The sequence below is a fragment of the Urocitellus parryii genome, chromosome 2 (genome assembly GCF_045843805.1).
Source record: "Urocitellus parryii isolate mUroPar1 chromosome 2, mUroPar1.hap1, whole genome shotgun sequence".
NCBI lineage: Eukaryota > Metazoa > Chordata > Mammalia > Rodentia > Sciuridae > Urocitellus > Urocitellus parryii.
The window spans coordinates 38,063,712-38,082,243 of NC_135532.1; the positions used below are offsets into that span (position 1 = coordinate 38,063,712).

The window sequence follows — 18,532 nt, forward strand, 5'->3', positions numbered from 1 at the left end:
GAGGGGCTCAGAAGTTCACAGTCTGCAGAAGTTCACATAAAAGCAGCTTTTTCTTTCACTGTTCTGGGTAAGTTAACTCTTCAAGGACAACACCTGAGAAGGGGAGAGCTTCTTCTCCCCTTTCTTTCCTCCCCCTGCCAGCTGTGACCATGGAGCCCAACTGTAACTTATCTTAAAAATATAGACATCTCTGTGAAGCCCAGCTCAAGGCCAGAGGCCTTGTTTGCACATTTCTTCAAACTACTACACTGGATACGTTTGTGAAAAACTAGTAAGGGGGTGTCCCGCACCTGGAGTGCTGGTATCTTCCCGGCCAGTGGCCAAGTAAACAGGGTGACATGAAAATAGGAAGTTTATCTACAATGGACTCTTTTGCTGACAGTCCTAAAATCAGCCATGATGAAGAGGGCTTTTCTGTGGAGAAAAGGGGTGCCACTTCAATTGTAGATAGACACAATACCTTTATTTTATTTATATGGGGTGCTGAGGATTGAACCCAGTGTCTCACACGTGCTAGACAAGCCTTCTACTACTAAGCCACAACCCCAGCCCAAAAAAATTATTATTATTTTTTTAATTGTTCTGCTTTTCTGGCGTGGCTGCTTTTATGAGCCATGTAGGTAGGAAATTCAGAGATGGCATGTCAAAGTCCTCTTGGTGAGTTCAGGGCCATCACGGGTTGGTAATCCTGCCAGTAGAAGTGCCACCGGTCATGGCAAACACGTGCTCATCCTTCTTAATTAAGTGCCCTCCAAAAACCACCTCGAGATTCCCTTTGTTCACTAGGATGCTATTTTACTAATCATGGGTGTAACTTAAATCTCTTGGAGCCAAGCAGTGGAATCTGGGAAGTAGATATAATTTAAAACAAAATTTCCATCAAACCAGAAAACCTCTCCGTGGAGATAGAAGGGAAAGAAGATTGTTTTATTATTGAGTGAGAATGTGGTGTGTGTCATAGACAGGACCCTAAGAGGTTGCAAAGACAGACAGATGCTGTCACTCCAGGCAGACATTGATGGGCCAGTCCCCTCCCCCAGCAAGAGGACTTGAGGACACCATTTGTCACGTGGAGTTCACCCTCGACTCACCTGGCAAATGAGGTCACCATCTGTTAGCTAATTAGCTTTATCCAAAGGAAAAGCATCCCTCTCTTTAAGGGGGGGAGGTAGTTTTGCAACTTGAAGTGTAGGCTCCCCCTCTCCCACTCAAAGAGAAGGGAGCTGTTTCCTTTGATGACTGCATTTCAAAGGGATGGCTCCTGAAAAAGACATTCCTGAGCTTTATTTGTCTTTAAAAAAAAAAAAATGTGTATACATCTCAAAGAGACAGGCAAGCATTTAAAATTGCAAGTCCCCTTAAGTTAATGCTCTAAAAAAAAAAGGAAGGGCAGTGAAGTCTCCTTTATTTTCAAGAGGGAGCATCAACCCCCTTTTATTCTCTCTTTCTCCCTCTCTCTGCAGTACTGGGGTTGGAACCCAGGGTCTTGCTCAGGCTGGGCAAGTGCTCTACCACCAAGCCACACCCCCAAGCCCTTCCGTCTCTTCTTTTAATTTGTTTTTGCTTTTACAGATCCAAGAAAGTGGCAGCAAAGGTCAACATGTGCCAAGGCAAAAGCTACGTGCCTGACAATCTTGTCATTCCTGTTGTCTTCCAGTCTGGCTATAGGTCCCCACTTACCGCCCTCTCTCCTACCCAGATCAAAAGTCAGGATGTTCTAGAAAAAGTACATGTGACTTTTTGTTGCAAAGGATGCTTGAAGTAGAGATTGGTGCTGCCATTTTGGCTCTTACGTCGATGAACCTTTGGTGTTCTCTATCTTGGATTTTATTCTGGACAGTTTAAAGGACCTAGGGACTCCCTACCATGACACCCAGTTCCCTGGCCTTAATTAGTTACTTGTTCTTCATCCAAGTATTTCATGAGCAACTCATTATCTCACATTATTCTAGGCTTTTTTAAAAAAATATTTTTTTAGTTATAGATGGACACAATACCTTTATTTATTTCTTTTTATTTTTATGTGGTGCTGAGGATCGAACCCAGTGCCTCACACATGCTAGGCAAGTGCTCTACCACAGAGCCAGCCCCTTACCGTCCTCATATATCACTTGTTGAACAGCCCGGTTGAGACACGGAGAACAGTCAGCACCACAGGACTGGTTCAGGGGGAGGATGGACATGGGCTGGAATATGCAGGCCAGACTTTCTGGTGATGTAAGATCTGGGGATCCTGAAATAGTGGGTGGGATCTGATGAGGAGGTACAGACAGGCAAACAACATAAGCCTATGGAAGGCCAGGTGTGAGGCTTCCTAAAATTGTGTGCCCTGCAGAACTGCTGCCAATACTACCATGACTCTAAGGACTGACTTCCCCACCCCAGCCCCCAACACGGTAGCTTGACACATCATAGCATATGCACAGAGGACATTAGAAACCCCAAGAGAAGGGCTGGGTACAGTGGCTCATGCTTATAATCCTAGCAACTTGGGAGGCTAAGGCAGGAGGATTGCAAGTTCAAGGTTGGCCTCAGCAACTTAGTGAGAACCTGTCTCAAAAAAAAAAAAAAAAAAAAAAGTATGCCACCTTTGTTCAAAAGGAAATCCTCAGTGATGGAAACGAAGAGGAAACCCACAGCCAAAGCAGTTAAGTGTAAGCTGAAACCCTGGAGATTTTAGAGGAGCCAATGGCTCCAGGGCCTGGCTAAGGTTAGGACGCCCGGGTGGGAACTGGAGCTGGGGCCTTTGGCTTGCTTTGAGGAGAGAAGATGTTGATCTGAGCTGAGGAGGAAAAACAAGAGCACCAAACAGAAGCTTTCCTTAAAAGGAGGTCAGAAAATGCTGCCCACCAGCTCAGGGAAGTATGAGGAAGCAAATTGTCTGACTTGGGTCAGAGATGCAAAGAAAAGATATATATCACCTGTCAGAAATAAACCTTCTGGGACCTGCGGAATGGGTGCTGAGTCCCAATTTCTACTACCCATGAGATCCAGAAGCCCAAATGGGGAAACCAACACTATATTTGGTCTAAAACAATTAAAATCTCTGGGATCCTAGAGATGCTAAGGAAAAAAACTACTCTGTAGAGGCACTGCCACAACCCAGGGCACATGGAAGTCACACAGGAAAAGCAACTCCTACTGAAGATGAGCTCATAATCAAGAAGCGACACATCACATGAGAAAATGAGCCTCCAGGAGCAGAAGCCAACAGTTGCCTCCGCAGGTTCTCAGCATCTCAGGGAGCTCACATTCTGGATGATCTGAAAGAAGCTGTCAGCGAATGCAAACCCCACATCTCAAACACAGAGCGCAGCGGTCCAGCCCTCCCAGGCTGCACTTCCTGGTCCCCGGCTGCCTTCTGTGCTCACCTTCTCTGTTCATAGCATTCCAATCCCTATTTTCATGCAGGATCAAGATCTTGAACCATCTCCAAATTCTTCCTCTCTCAACTTCTTCCCTTAAAAATACAATTTTCTCCTCTCAGCCTCTGCCTCTCTTCTATTCTGCGATGGTCACCCAGCTGGATTCCCTGCCTTCCCATCTCCCCCTTTTCTCTTTATCTCACCCCCACACCCCCATTAAGTTATCCTCCTAAATGAAACAAAGCTTCATGATTTTTGCATCTCTGAGCCAAACTCCTAAAATATGAAAGTCCAAACAGCCCTTCTCAACTTGGACCTTAACTTCCTTTCCAGTTTCATCTCCTATTACAACATCACCTTCTCCCTCCTCACTCCAAGCCCCTGTTCCAGGTACACCATCTTACTTATTCTCCCCGCACCCACCCACCCCATGCTTCTGATCAATCTCTTCCCTTTGACTAGAATGTCCACCCGCCGCCCCAACCCATCTGCTGATGGAAGGCCTTCCCTGCTTAAACCTTCTAGAAGCATGATGTGGAAGAATGCAGGCATCAGGGATAGAACTATTTGGTTTCGAATTCCAGTTGTTTCTAATTATATAAAATGGGAATAATGCCCACTTTGCAGGGAGTGAGAATGAGAGATGGTCTCTGTAAGACACCAAGCACAGAGCCTAGCGCCAGCACTAGGCATCTGGAACCAGAGTTCCCTGAGACCTGAGGCCCTATCTCATTCATCTTTGCATCCTTCGAGTCTAATAGAAGACACTTTGAAGTATGTTGACTGATGAAAAGTAGACAGAACAAGGCATGCCAAAGCTGGTAGAAGGGAGGAATGTGGGTAAAAGATCTCAGATGTTAGAGGGGACTGAGGTCCAACTTACATTGTGATGCTCCAAAGAGGACAGAACCACCACCAGGAGCTATAAGAAAGCTGATCTTTTTTTTTTTTTTTTTTAGTTTTAGGTGGACACAATATCTTTATTTTATTTTTATGTGGTGCTGAGAATTGAACCCAGTGCCTCAAGCATGCTAGGCAAGCGCACTACCGCTTAAGCCACATCCCCAGCCCCGAAAGCTGATCTTTTTTGCAAGGTGGTGTTACTGAAGATTGAACCCAAGGCACTTTTACCACTCTGCTACATGCCCAGTTGTATTTGTTTGTTTGTTTATTCATTTGAGACAAGGTCTTGCTAAGTTGCTGAGACTGGCCTCAAACTTGCATCCACCTGCCTCAGTCTCCCAAGTCTCTGGGATTTCAGATGTGCCAACACGCCTGGCTAGGAAGCTAATTTTAATGCAGGATCCAAGGACCATCTAACATTTAGGCTGTTTCATTTGAGAACGGATGTCAAATGCACACTTCTTGCCATTAAAAAACTCAGATAACAGAATGCATTCTGGGATTGGATGAAGGACAAAGCCAGATTATTGATCTTTACTTCTGGGAATCACAGATGTCTTTGAAAATCTAACAAAACTTATGGATGTCTCTCCTAGAAAAATGGCCCAAAGCATAATATTTTGCAAATAAGCTCAGGACCTTTGTGGATCTCAGGTAACAGGCACTTGGAAATCCTTTTAGAAAACTGTGTTCAACTTTCCATTTTACTATCCGTTATGAGGGAGAAGGCACTGCGGTCATCCCTATCTTCAGAATTCCTAACTCCCCTAAAACACTTGGTTCACATCTAAAAGCTCCTTTGCCTTTTTTTTTTTTTTTTTTTTTGGAACTGGGGATTGAACCCAGGAGTGCTTAACCACTGAGCCATATCCCAGCACCCCCTGGCCCCCATCCTTTTTTTTTTTTTTTCCGAGACAAGGTCTTGCTGAGTTGCTTAGGGCCTCACTAAGTTGCTGGGGCTGGCTTTGAGCTTGAGATCCTCCTGCCTCAGCCTCCCAGGCCACTGGGTCTTAAAGGAGGGTGGGTTTTGGAAGCCCTAAACTCATAACTGCTTGCTCAGGGCTGGGGGCCCCAGTGAACTTCTATAATGCAGGTTCCGTGGCAGCCAACCCACCTGCTCTGGCTACTTGTACCAAGAAGGATAGTGGCACATACCCAGAGGCCATCAGGGAAAATCACTCATAATGACGGCAAATGTGTCCAGATGAGACTCAAATTTGATCTTGAAACCTCTCCCTTTTATTGAACTTCCATCTCCCTTTATGTGACCACTTGTGGCTCCATTCACACTGGATAATGAGCTAGTCAATGAAACACGTTGAGGGTTTTCTTTTCTTATTAGAGTACCATTATTCAGAGAATCAAATTGTTATTCAAAGATTTTTCAACATAAATACCACTGAAAATGAGTCCCGAGAAGAAAGCATCCTGTTGGAGAACAGAAAGACTTCTGGTTGGATCAACGGAGCTGAAGTCGCTCCAGGATCAGCTGGTTCCTCCGGTTCACAGGAGCCAGGATCAGCTGCTGTGGCCTGCTCAGGGTGTCTTGTGGTCCCTGTGCCCGGCCCCACCGCCTCAGAGCTGGAGGCACAGGCGGCGGCGGGATTTCAGCAGAGCCTGCAGGCTCTTCCAGGCCTCGGGCAGCCCCTGGCCGGTGAGGGCGCTGCAGGCGCGGAGGTCCCAGCCGCGGTCCGCGAAGCACTCCAGGCCCAGCCTCCTTCGGATCTCCCGCAGCGGGAGGGCGTCGGGGGCCTCCTGCTTATTGGCCAGCACCAAGAAAGGGACACCCGTCAGGTGGGGGTCCTTCAGGACTTCTTTGAGCTCACCCACAGCCTCAGGCAAGCGGGCTTCGTCGGTGCTGTCCAGCACGTACACCAGCACCTCAGTGCCCTCCAGATAGTCCTTCCAGCTTGCCCTGAGCTGAGCCTGGCCCCCGACGTCCCAGAGGATCACCGACTTATGCCCAGGAGCTTCAAGAGGCTCCACATTGAAACCGATGGTGGGCAGGGTCTCCACTTCCTGGTGGCCCTTGAGTCTGTACAGGAGGGTGGTCTTGCCTGCCCCGTCCAGGCCCATCATCATCACCTGGGCTTCTGCCTTGTGACTTCTGAAATTCACAGACCCCATGGTGGCCCCTGCTGAGTCCCAGCGTGAAAGGCTTTAGACTTTCTGAAGGAACACAAACCCACACGGGCTTCTGCTCTCCAGGAGGACCCAGGCTGAAAGGGCCAGGAAGTGAGGGAGCCTGGTCCCCACCAGCTGGCTGATGGCTGGGGCCAGCTTCAGAGGAGAGTGGGAGGCCTCCTAGAAGACACAAAAGGTGGGCTCACGTTCCTCAGGAGTTAGAGCAAAGAGGGGAGATGGAGTTCCACTTAGACAGACCTAGTTCAGTCGAAATTTCAGAAAGAGGACTTCCATGTCTGCTAGTCTCTCTGCTTCCTTTAAGCCTAAACCCAGAAGGGACAGCTCTGTGTTTCCTTGCAAGGTGAAGAGGCCCAGCTAGGCCTGCTGACTTCCTCTACCTTGGACACTGCCGCCCCACAGGCCCAGCCCGGTCCTGTCAATAGTGACTATTTATAACCACTATCTGGGGGCAAATTTATGACTCGGCTGCCAACTGGTTTCCTCCACTGACTCACCCAGGCAAATGCCCTCCAGAACACTCCACCTGTTTTTAGAAGAACTCACACCAAGATAGAAGACCTGTCCCTGAGTCAGGAGAAACATGGGTAGGAGAGAAAAAGGGACATCTCACCTCTGAGAGTGTGTCTTAGTGGCCTTGGAGGAAAATAAGATGCCTCTCTTCACTCCTGCCAAAGGGAGAAGAGTGAAAATTAAAATTACCTCAGTGTTATCTTTAGATGGCGGCAGAACGTTCCTCCTCCGGGGCTCTCTTCTACCATGGAGCTGCTGTCTGCTGGTCAGGCATGTCCCAAGAATGAGACATGAAGGAAGTGCTGTGGCTATTGCAATTTCTCCTTTTTCTGCTTCCTTTCCCTACTGGGGACATGCCACAGAGATGTCTGCAGCTCTTCAGCTCTTAGTGGAATCAGGCCCAGCCACAAATAATGTTTCATAGCAACTCAGATCCTATGCCTGAAGAAGTCTGTAGGTTCAGCTGCCTTCCTATTTATTTATTTATTTGTTTGTTTATTTATTTATTTATTTTTTTGTGGCTCTGAAGATTGAACCCAGGGACTCATACATACTAGGCAAGTGTTCTACCACTGAGCTACACCCCCACCCCTTTTCAAAATTTTACTTTATTTTGAGACAGAGTTTAAGTTGCCCAGGCTGGCCTCAAACTTTGCAAAACTCAGCCTCCTGGATAGCTAGGATGAGGGAGGTGTCCTACCAGGCCAGGCTTCAGCTGCCTGCTTTTGCTCTTCCCCTCATAGTCCTGTGATCTCAGGGAGAGTTCTGAAAGTCTCTCTTCTTCCAGAATATGCATCAGTGTTTATCTGGTACCTGGAGATTCTTCTATTTGCTTGGGACTGTAGAAGTTGTCAGAATCAAAAGGAGTCACTATTGTCAAGACTTAACCATAAATACATAAATAGACAAAGAAGACAGAATGTCTTATCAGACATTTATGCTTAAATACATGAGAAGAAATATTCACACACACACCACCACCAACAACAACAACAAAAAACTGCCAGAACCACAAATTCACACACACACACACCAAAAAAACAACAACAACAATAACAACAACAACAAAACTGCCAGAACCACAACCTTACACAAAAAATACTTCTGCAAGGACAGATCTGCCCAGCAACTATCTACTTAATCCTTGACACCATCCTTGTTATTGGTTCTTGCAAGTTTTCTTATTTTAAAATATTGTATGTAATCCTCTGCAGTTTTGCCTTTAAAAACTTCTCCTTGCCTCAACTTGCTTGAGTAAGCACATAGTTTACTATGACACACGTGTTCCCATTGCAATGATCAGCTATTCCCAAATGAATATTGGTATACTTTGAAGAAGCTCTTTCTGTGGACAGAGTTGGAGAAGCTTTCTCTTGTCATCTGCGTTTACAGAACCATACAAGCTTTAAAGTACTGCATGAAAAAAAAAAAATAGGCACCGAAGGTAAATCATAGAAATTAAAAGGTAACATTAATGTGGTGGAACTGTGGTGATTAAAATTGTTGCTTAGTTTTTTTCTTGAGGAGTAACATTATGTCTCCCTTGCATAATAGATGACTCTGCCACAAAATAGAATTTAAAAAAAAATCAGTTACTCAGAATCCACTGAGAGAGCAGAACCACACTCCAAAGATTCCAGGGGCTATATAGACAGCCTACAGGGTGTTGGGAGGTCTCTTTGTGGCACTGATCTTGGAGTCTCAGGGAGGTTCTACCCTCCAGGGGCTAGACAGGCATTCAGAGGGAGGAGCTGGGAGTACTGCCATGGAGACCAGGCCTCCCCAGGTGTGAAGGAGCTTTCCTGAGACCAAGATCCTACATTAGGCAAGGAAGATGAATGCTAGGAAAGCAGTGGTTACTTTTACCCTGACTCCAGTTGTTCCCAAAAGCCTGTGTGGCCTGAGTTCCTGTGTAGAACCAGGCCTCAATCCCTTTAGCCCAACAAGGTGGACACCCCCATCTGGGGAGCCTGGGGGGGGGGCTGCTTCTCCGGGGAGACAACATGGAGCCCAGAATAACAGTGGGCCTTGATCTTGGACCACCTGGGGTGTACATCTGGCCTTTGCTACTTACCAGCTGTGTCACCTCAAGCATGTTCCTGAGTTTCTCTAAGCCTCACCTTCTTACGTGATAAAATGGGATTAATGGCTGTAATAATATACCTAACTTGAGGGCTATTGGAGGATTAAGTAAGTTAAAGCACAAGTACTGAGCCCAAAACCTGGCACTTGGCCCTGGGATGGTACTATTCAAGAAGGAACAGAGAGCCATCAAAATCAGAGTGTGGCTGGTACATGTGGAGTGTGATCACCTTTGAGGGCTTGTGACTGCGGCTTCCAGAGCTGGAAAAAGAAAGGTGGGGCGGGGCGGGGGGCGCTGGGGTTGTGGCTCAGTGGTAGATCGTTCGTCTAGCATGCAGGAGGCACTGGGTTCGATCCTCAGCACCAAATAAATGTAAAATAAAGATATTGTGTCCACTTAAGCCTAAAAAATAAATACTAAAAAAAAGAAAGAGGTGCTCTGAGGGGTTCACTCATACCAGGAGAGACAAGGGTCTTGGGCCCCACCTCTAGTGTCCCCAGGGCATCCCAAGAAGGTCCCCATAGAGAGCCTCATGGTTCAGAGTATGAATTTATAAACATACTTTTGTCAATTCTCATATGTAGCCAGGCCTTTGGCCAAGCCATGACCACCCCGACACATGCACAAAGCAGTTTATAATGAAGACTGCTACTTACCACATCTCCAGGGATCTGTTTGGCTCAACATCTGGGGCCGGTTTTCTGTGAAGTCTACCTGGAGGAGAGGAAGGAGGAGCAGGTAAAGGAGCTCACAGGTTATTAACTAAGTCAACTTTGGAAACGATGTCTGAACAGCTTGTTTGGAAATGATGGGAAGTTAGTGGTTTTTTAAGAGATTATTTATCATGGGACAGAACCCAGTGATTACTTTTATCTTCTCTATAGATAGGTCTAAAGGAGAAGAGTGCAAGAACAGGAACTTTGTTCCCCTGCAAAGTGGTGGAGGAATGCCCACAAAGTTGTCTCGTTCAGCCTCCTTTTCCTGAGCTTCATAACTGCCCTCACCTTTCTGTTCCTCTTGTGACCACATCTTTCTCTGATCTCTCACTTTCTCAACTTGCAATGCTCAAATTAATGGCTTTTCCCCAAGGACTGTGTCTGTTATTTATTTAAAAAATATTTTTAGCTGTAGTGAGACACAATACTTTTATTTTATTTTATTTATTTTTATGCAGTGCTGAGGAAGGAACCCAGAACCTAACATGTTAGGCAGGTGCTCTACCGCTAAGCTACGGCCCCAGCTCATTTTACTTATTTATTTTTTATGATGAGCAGGGTAAATGATTTAAGTTTGAGATGTTTGCGGTTGAGAAATCCAAAATACTTGAGAAATACTAGGATAATGATTATAGTTCATGCTAGAGTAGAATCTTGGGTGACAAACTTTAAACAGTTGTCAGAGATGGGCCACACAAGTCTAGCTGATATAAAGCATTACATTAGCTGTGATGGGTGGGTAATTGTGCATTACCCACCTGATCAGTTGTTTATTGCTGTATAACATACTACAAAATATAATGGCTTAAAGCAAAAACAAAAAAATATATTATTTTCTATTGGGTTTCTTGAATTGCCTAGGTTTAGATGGATGCTTCTTTTTTAAAATATGTATTTAGTTGTAGATATCCTCGATACCTTTATTTAATTAATTAATTTATTTATTTTATGTGGTGCTGAGAATTGAACCCAGTGCCTCACACGTGGTAGGCAAGCACTCTATCACTGAGCCACAACCCCAGCCCCAATGGATATTTTTTTTTCCTTAAGTATTTATTTTTAGTTGTAGTGGGACACAATACTTTTTATATTATTTATTTATTTTCATGTGGTGCTGAGGATGGAACCCAGGGCCTCACACGTGGTAGACAAGTGCTCTACCGCTGAGCCACATCCCCAGCCCAACCGACACTTCTTGATTGGAGCCTTTCATAACCTTGTCAGTTGAAAACTGGAACAAGATTTCCAAGGTTGACATGGCTGAATATCCAAGATATTTTCCCACTCACATTGCTGAGAGTTCACCTTGTTTTGACTGGGAGCTCAGTTGGTCTCTCAGTGTGTCTTGGCATTTTCATCACTTGATAGCTTGGTTCTGAGGATGTTTGTTGGTTTCAGGGGTTCATTTCAGGATCAGCTGGCTCCATGGTGTTGGGCCTGAGGTAAGACAGAACATCATGGCAGAAGGGTACAATGGAGAAAAGATAGGCTGCATGGTTTAAGACAGCCAGGAAGCAGAGAGAGAGCAGAACTGTTTCTTTGAAAACTCAGATTTGATTTATTTATATTTCCAGGCTATCCATACAAAATTCAAAAGACACTAAAGGGCATAGTATCAGGGAAGTCCTTCTTACTCCCGTGTTCTAGCCATGCGGGTCCTTTCCTGGGAAACAACCAACATGGTTGGTTTCTTAGGTATTTTCCCCAGAGATAGTCTATGCACATAGAAGCTAACAGGAGGCATCTATTTTTCATGGTCCCCGTTCCCCACGCCCCCTGTGGTCACATACTTTGAGGAGTGCAATCTCTTGAATCCCTCTTCTCTCCACCAGAGGTTCTCAACCAAGGGCTGTGTGAGGGATCCATGGAGGAGGGCAGGGGAGTGATAGTGAGCAGCCCTGGGAACCCCGCAACTTCCCTACCTCCAGCAGCTCCCCAGTGAGTGAATCAGGGACAGAGCCAGGCAGAGCACATCAAAGTTATCTTTCAAGGGTTTTATGGGAAGAATTAATGCTCCAGTCATCCTAAAGGTTGAAAAATCTCTGAGAATTTAACTACATCTGTGATTATAATTTCTTAGGAAACCTGTGGAGCCCTGAGACATATGTCTGAATTTGGCGTGGTTGTACAGGTGCCTTGTGGATATGGATGACTGTTTACAGTGCTTTTTTTTTTTTTTTTTTTGTACCAGGGATTGATCTCAGGGGCACTCTACCACTGAGCCATATCCCCAGCCCTGTTTTGTGTTTTATTTAGAGACAAGGTCTCACTGAGTTGCTTAGCGCCTTGCTGTTGCTGAGACTGGCTTTGAATTTATGATCCTCCTGTCTCAGCCTCTCAAGCTGCTGGGATTACAGACACGCACCACCATGCTCTGCTACTGTTTACAGGTTTTTATGTCTATTGTGAGGTTTTTCCTGGGTGGAGAAAAGTGGGGAAAGAGCACAGGTTGACTCAGCTACTTAGCCCAGTGGTTCTCTCAGGCTTAGTAGCTAAAAATACTCACATACTTTGAGAGTATGATTAGAGCAGGCTCTAGGAACTCTGGGGCTGGGGGCAGGGATTCTAGACATCTTATAATGCCCAGAAGAATTCTGCACAGTGAATGTTTCTTGACTTTTAATTCAACTTTTGAATGTCCCAGACATTTATGTGATTTAAAAAAAAAAAAACACTATTTAAAAATTACCTGATTCCAACCAGGCTTTGTATTGTGTACCTGTAGTCCAGTGACTCAGGAGACTGAGGCAGGAGGATCCCAAGTTCAAGGCCAGCTTGGGCAATTTAATGAGACCCTGGCTCAAAATTAAAATAATAAAAAGGACTGGGGGTATAGCTCAGTGGTTAAAGCACCACTGGGTTCAAACCCCAGAACAAAAAAAAAAAAAAAAAAAAAAAGAAAAGAAAAGAAAAGGAAGAAAGAAAGAGAGAAAGAGAAAACCTAGTTAGGCACAGTGATGCACACCTGTAATCCTAGTAACCTGGGAGGCTAAGGCAGGAGGATCACAAGTTCAAGGCCAGCCTCAGCAATTTAGCAAGCCCCTAAGCAAAGCCTGCTTCAAAGGGCTGGGGATATAGCTCAGTGGTAAAGTGCCCCTGGGTTCATTATCCAGGACCCCTCCCCACCAAATCTGATTTTAGAATCAAATGTTATTTTATACCAGTACAAACTATTTTCCACATGATTTTCACATATACTATGCTTTACAGAAATGTACTTAATACATCATCTTAGTCCATTTTCCATTGATATAACAAAATACTTGAGACTGAATAGCTTATGAAATAAAGATGCTTATTTGATTCACATTCCTGGTAGTTGGAAGGTCCCAACAGCATAGCACTTGCATCCTAGTGAGGGTGCCCTGGCTGCCTCACAAGATGGCCAGAGGAGTGGAAAGGGAAATGACTATGTGTAGTCTTGCTTTATAACAACCTTTTCTTTTTTTTTTTTAATTAGTTACACATGATAGTACAATGACCTTAACATATCATACATTTGAATCAGATGGGATATAATTTCTCATTTTTCTGAGTGTACAAGTTGCAGAATCACATTGGTCATGCAGTCACGTATATACACACAGCAATAATAATGTCTATTTCATTCTGCTGTCCTTCCTTTCCCACCCTCCTCTTCCCTCCCCTCCCATCACTTCTCTCTACCCAATCTACGGTAACGCTATTCTTTTTTTTTTCCTCCCATCTTCATACATGTATTTGTATAATGGTGAGGGTCTTGTTATACAAAATACATGTATAACCTTTTCTGAAAGCACTGCTGTAGTCACAGGAGGGCTAGAACTTCAGCAAGGCAGCGTTAATCCCCAGGGCCCAATTACTTCCCTCTAGGCTCCACCTTTTAAAGGCTCCACCACCTCCCAACATCACCACTAGGTTGGGGACCAAATGTCCAGTACATGAACATTTTGGGGGAAAAACCACAACCAACCTGAAACATATGTAAATTGTGGAAATTTTGCACTTTATTTGTTTGGAGCTTTACTGTGGACTGTTCAGAATATCATATCATCAACAGCACCACTTTGAACAGAAGTATGACATTTAAGCTGCTGGTAAGATGCTGCAAAACCCTGTATTGGGTGCATCATGCTCACATGGGTTCTGCCTTTAGATGCAAGAATGTGATGGCTTTATCAGTGCAATTGGGTCTGAGCATTTACATATAGAATTATGTGTCATCTTAGAGTTACTTTCCTCTTATTTGTTCCTTATGTTACATCATTATCCTGATTTTTTTTAAAGATTATGCAAGTACTAGGTAGATTCTACCCTTTACAATTTGCATTTCTAGATTTAAGAAACAGACATGGTAGAGTTGGGGGTGTAGCTCAGTGGGAGCACTTGCCTAGCATGTGTGAGGTTCTGAGTCCAACCCTTCCAGAGGGTGAGGGAAGGAGGAGGAGGAGGGAGAAGAAATAGGGGAAGAAAAAAGGAAATGGACATTGTAAAATATTTGTTTCAAAAAAAAAAGTGACTTGCTCTGTTTTAGGGCCCAACAATAGAGGAAGACATAATTGGGGGGAAAGAAATTAATAAGGGACCCAAAGTTGTGGGAGGACAGAGACCCCAAACCAGAAGCCATCCAGGTGACAGCCAGAGGTCCATCTTCTTGCCCTCCGAGTCAGTGAGTTCTGTTTCTTCAAGGCGACATGTGGTCTCGTTCATGCAGGGAGGCTGCTCCTACCTGCGTCCTGTGGGCCATCGGGGAACACGACACTGCCTTGGCGGCCTGTGCCATGGTGGGTGGCATGGAAGCAGACAATGGAGAATTCATGAAAACCATGCAAGTCAACTATCAGCAAGAACTCCACGTTCACGATTGAGTCAAAATGTGGATGTGTGAAGACCTAAGTTGACAGTCATGGGATGTAGTAGACAGTTGATTGTAAATATATGTGACTTATGTTTACAGTATGCTGTAAAGAACCCTGTGAAGAAAACCTGTGAAGAGGCGAACAAAGGACAGACACACACACACACACACACAGTGTAGAAGCAGGCAGACAAAGGTGGCAGACAAAGGTGTCCGCTTCTCTCTCCTGCTGCGTTTATTAACCCCCCAAAAGTTATATATTACCCATCACCATGACTACTTTCTAACTAGTATTCCTTTAACCCTGAGTGCTAACTGAGATAAGGTCCAGGTTAATACAAACACAGAGTCCCCTTTCCTTCAAGGACATGACCATGGAAATCAGATAGTGCACTTGCATAGTTATCCTAATAGCTTCAAGGGGAAGCAGCTGGGCATTCCAAGCCTGGGAAACAGGCTCACTCATGAAGAGCATTGGTAGAGCGGCCAGCCATCCCAAGCTTTTGCACAGGAGTTTCCCAGTAGCCAGTGTCCCATGTTTGCACAGAAAGTTCCTAGCAGTCAGGCATTCTGTGGCTTTGCACAGAGACTTCCTAGTTACCAAGCATGCATGTCACAGTCACGAAGTTAGACCCCAATCCTAAACACAGAAGCCCTACAGTATGCAAACATATATTTATCTTATTTTTTAACATGCTTTTCAAACACGTGTTTGTGGTAGCTGTGTGCCTTTTCTAAGGTAATTAATTGTTTTCATGGGCTGATATGTGGCCCTCCAGAGAATTCCTTTAAAGGACAGAAATCTGTCTGCTCATGCTTTTCTAGTACTCTGGCCATACACAGTATTCATAGAGAGTAGTCGATAGGAAACATTCTACCAGAAATATCTGCCCAGCAAAAGCAAGGGCAAGGATTCCTAGTTCCCTCCCTCCCAGGTTTCAGAGGCTCTTGGCTTCCTCCCGGTGTCTGCGGAGCTGGTAGTCTTTGCAGTACATCTTCATGGCTGCCTGGGTCATGAGTCCTGGGTGTGGGGCTTCTGCCTCAGATGCCTTCTCTGGGTGCAGCTTTTTAGGTGGTGGGGCCATCGGTCCCTTTGCTTCCCCCAGCACCTCCAGCTCTGCACTTGGCTGCTGGGCTGTTTTGAAAACCACTAATAATCTTAGTAAAGAGAGAAAACAGCAATTGGCAGTCCCTCATTTCCTGTGTTCCAATGCCCTTGGTGCCAATTATAGCCAGCCTAACCGCAGCCGTGCTCCAGGTGGTGATAAGAAGAGTGTGCATACACTCTGGTATTCTGATTGGATGTATTTTTCATTTATGTCAAAAATGACATTGCCTTACTCCTACCTAGTCTTTAATAAAAATTATTGTGTTGGCTTCATCATTCCACCACTTTAAGGGGAAATGTTTTGGTTTCCCCCTTGTCAAGTCTGCAAAAAACTGCTGAATTAAAGATTGTGTGAATCAACTTTTTCCTTTTCACTTGGTTCATTTCTGTTGGCTGGGTTGGCGGAGTTGGGATTTCTAGGACCCAAGAAATGAACATTTTACGGCTTGCTTCGATCTTTCAGTATGTTATGTTGCTCTATCGATTATGCTTCAATCTCACATGATTTCAATTTTCTTTTCCCCTGTGGGCTGGGCCTTTTGGCTCCCAGGCCTAAAGCACCCATGGCTGAGCTCCTCAACACATAGAGAAGGTAGGAGCTGGGTGTACTGTCCCCAGGCCACTGTCATAGGGGAAATGTGCCAGCTGTCACAGAGAGATTGACAGAGTGCAGAGAACATTCCCACTGTTGAGGATTTATCATAGTTATTATGCTTATGATGTTAGTAGCGGCCATTTACTGAGTTCTTTTATGTTAGACATTTTATTATTTCATTTCTTCCTCACAACCACCCTGACAGGTGTAATTGTCATCATTTTATAAAAGAAAAGAGCTGAGACTCAGAGAGGCAGAGTGAGGATGCTTTGGGCTGGAAGTTATAGAACACCCAGCTGCAAGGGCAGAAAGAAGGTTTTCTCATTCTCCCAGGACAGTGAGTCTGCAGTGAGGTAGATCTGGGTTGGTCTGCAGCTCAAGTGTCACAGAGGAGCCCATCTCTTTCCATTCTCTGCTTTGGCACCATCAGTTTACAGACGATGTTTCCTTCCCTGGTGTAGCAACACCAAACATCTTATCCTTGCACAGCTGAATTGAAGATCAGGAAGAAGGGAAAGGTGTGTTCTTATTGTGTGTGTGTGTGTGTGTGTGTGCGCGTGTGTGTGTGTGTGTGTGTGTGTGTGTGTGTGTATCTATTTAATCAAAAAGGAAATATCTCCTCAAAGCTGCCAATTTCCCCTTTTATCTCATTGACCAAGAGAAATGAAATTCCTTGGCATGGCCAGGCTGGGTTCAATTTCTCTGAGAATGTTGCCCCCAGTATCTGGATAAAATAGTGCTAGTCTTAGTAAGAAGAAAGCAGGGGTGGTGTTGGGTGGGCAACAATGTCTGCTGCAATCCCGTTCACTGTGTTCCATGATAGAAGATTCTCTGTACAGGCAATGCTGTATTCCAAGAGCTTTGTCTTTGAACATGGGTTAACAGCATATGTGTGTCTGTTTCTTTGTGTATGCACACATGCAGGTATATCTCATATGCTCAATTTTTTTTTTCACATCAGATGGATAATATGCCGAAGTTGTAACAAGGTTTAGAGGGAGGCACATCTCACACAATAATGTGACCACCCAGTCATCACACTCATGAACCAAAGGATCAATTCTCAAAATTTTTGCTGCTGGTGTTGCATGGTCATCAAGTAAAACAAACACACACACATTGAGAATTGAATCCAGAGGCGCTTAACCACTGAGCCACATCCCCAGCCCTTTTTATTATTTTTTTACTTTGAGACAGGATCTCACCCAAGTTGCACAGGGTCTTGCTAAGTTGCTAAGGCTGGCTTTGAACTTGGAATCCTCCTGCCTCAGCCTCCTGAGCCCCTGGGATTATAGGTGTGTGCCACCGTGCTCAGCTATCAAGTCCAAAATTTTAAAACCAGAGGGCATGCTGCAGTAATTCCTACCTGCCATCTTACAAATGAAGCAGTGTGGTTTTATCAGTAAATCTTCATCATAAATTAGGAAAAACACAGGTTGAAGAATTAAGATGTGCATTTTAGCCCCAGATCTGCTTCTTTCTCTCTCTGTTATCCCGGGTCTCAGTCCTTTTTGTGTAGCTATCACAGACTACCATAGACTAGCCAGGCGTGGTGTGTGGTGCATTCCTGTCATCCCAGCAGCTCAGGAGGCTGAAGCAGGAGGATCACAAGTTTCAGGTCAGCCTCAGCAACTTAGTAAGACCTTATCTCAAAATGATAAATAAAAAGGACTGGAGATGTAGCTCAAGTGGTAAAGCACCCCTGGGTTCAATCCCTAGTACCAAAAACAAAACAAAAGAATACCATAAACTAGGTAATTCATAAAGAAAAAGAATTATTTGGTATACTTTCCTGGAGCCTGGGAAGTTCAAGAGCATGACGTCAGCATCTGGGGAGGTCCTTTGTGCTGTATCAGTCAATGGCAGAAGGCAGAAGGGCAAGAAAGTAGCAGAGAGCAAAGAGGCCCAAACTTATACTCATACTAACCCATTCTCCTGATAGCCAACATTGTTCCACTCATGACGGCTCTGCCCTTGTGTCCTAATCACTCCCACAGGTTCCACCTGTCAACACAGTTGCACTGGGGATTAAGTAGCCAACATGTGCACTATGGGAGACAAAATCGGAACCTAGTAGTACCTGGGATAATTTATTATTTAATCTATTTTGTTTTGTTTTGGGGTACTGAAGTCTGAACATCCTTGCCTATGCTAGGTAAGCACTCTAGCACTGAGCTACATCCCCAGACCTGCCCTCAGCTTTATTATTATTCTTACACAGGGTCTCATTAAGTTTCTCAGATTGGCCTTGAACTTGCCACCACACCAGC

General features: G+C 44.9%; 1 protein-coding gene and 1 non-coding gene across 2 annotated transcripts; both read right to left on the bottom strand.

Moving 5' to 3' along the window:
- Positions 1-5,843: 5,843 nt before the first annotated feature.
- On the bottom strand, positions 5,844-6,395 carry Arl11 (ARF like GTPase 11). The gene has a single exon (XM_026393709.1). It carries the CDS (start codon positions 6,393-6,395, stop codon positions 5,844-5,846), a length of 552 nt encoding a protein of 183 aa, XP_026249494.1.
- A 10,822-nt stretch (positions 6,396-17,217) lies between these two features.
- On the bottom strand, positions 17,218-17,319 carry LOC113186305 (small nucleolar RNA U13). Its single transcript, XR_003301262.1, has one exon. It is a non-coding gene; the product is annotated as a small nucleolar RNA U13 (small nucleolar RNA).
- Positions 17,320-18,532: the final 1,213 nt, after the last annotated feature.

Bases quoted from the DNA above. Each gene is read 5' to 3' on its own strand.
- Arl11 (XM_026393709.1), bottom strand. From the start codon at position 6,395: ATGGGGTCTGTGAATTTCAGAAGTCACAAGGCAGAAGCCCAGGTGATG.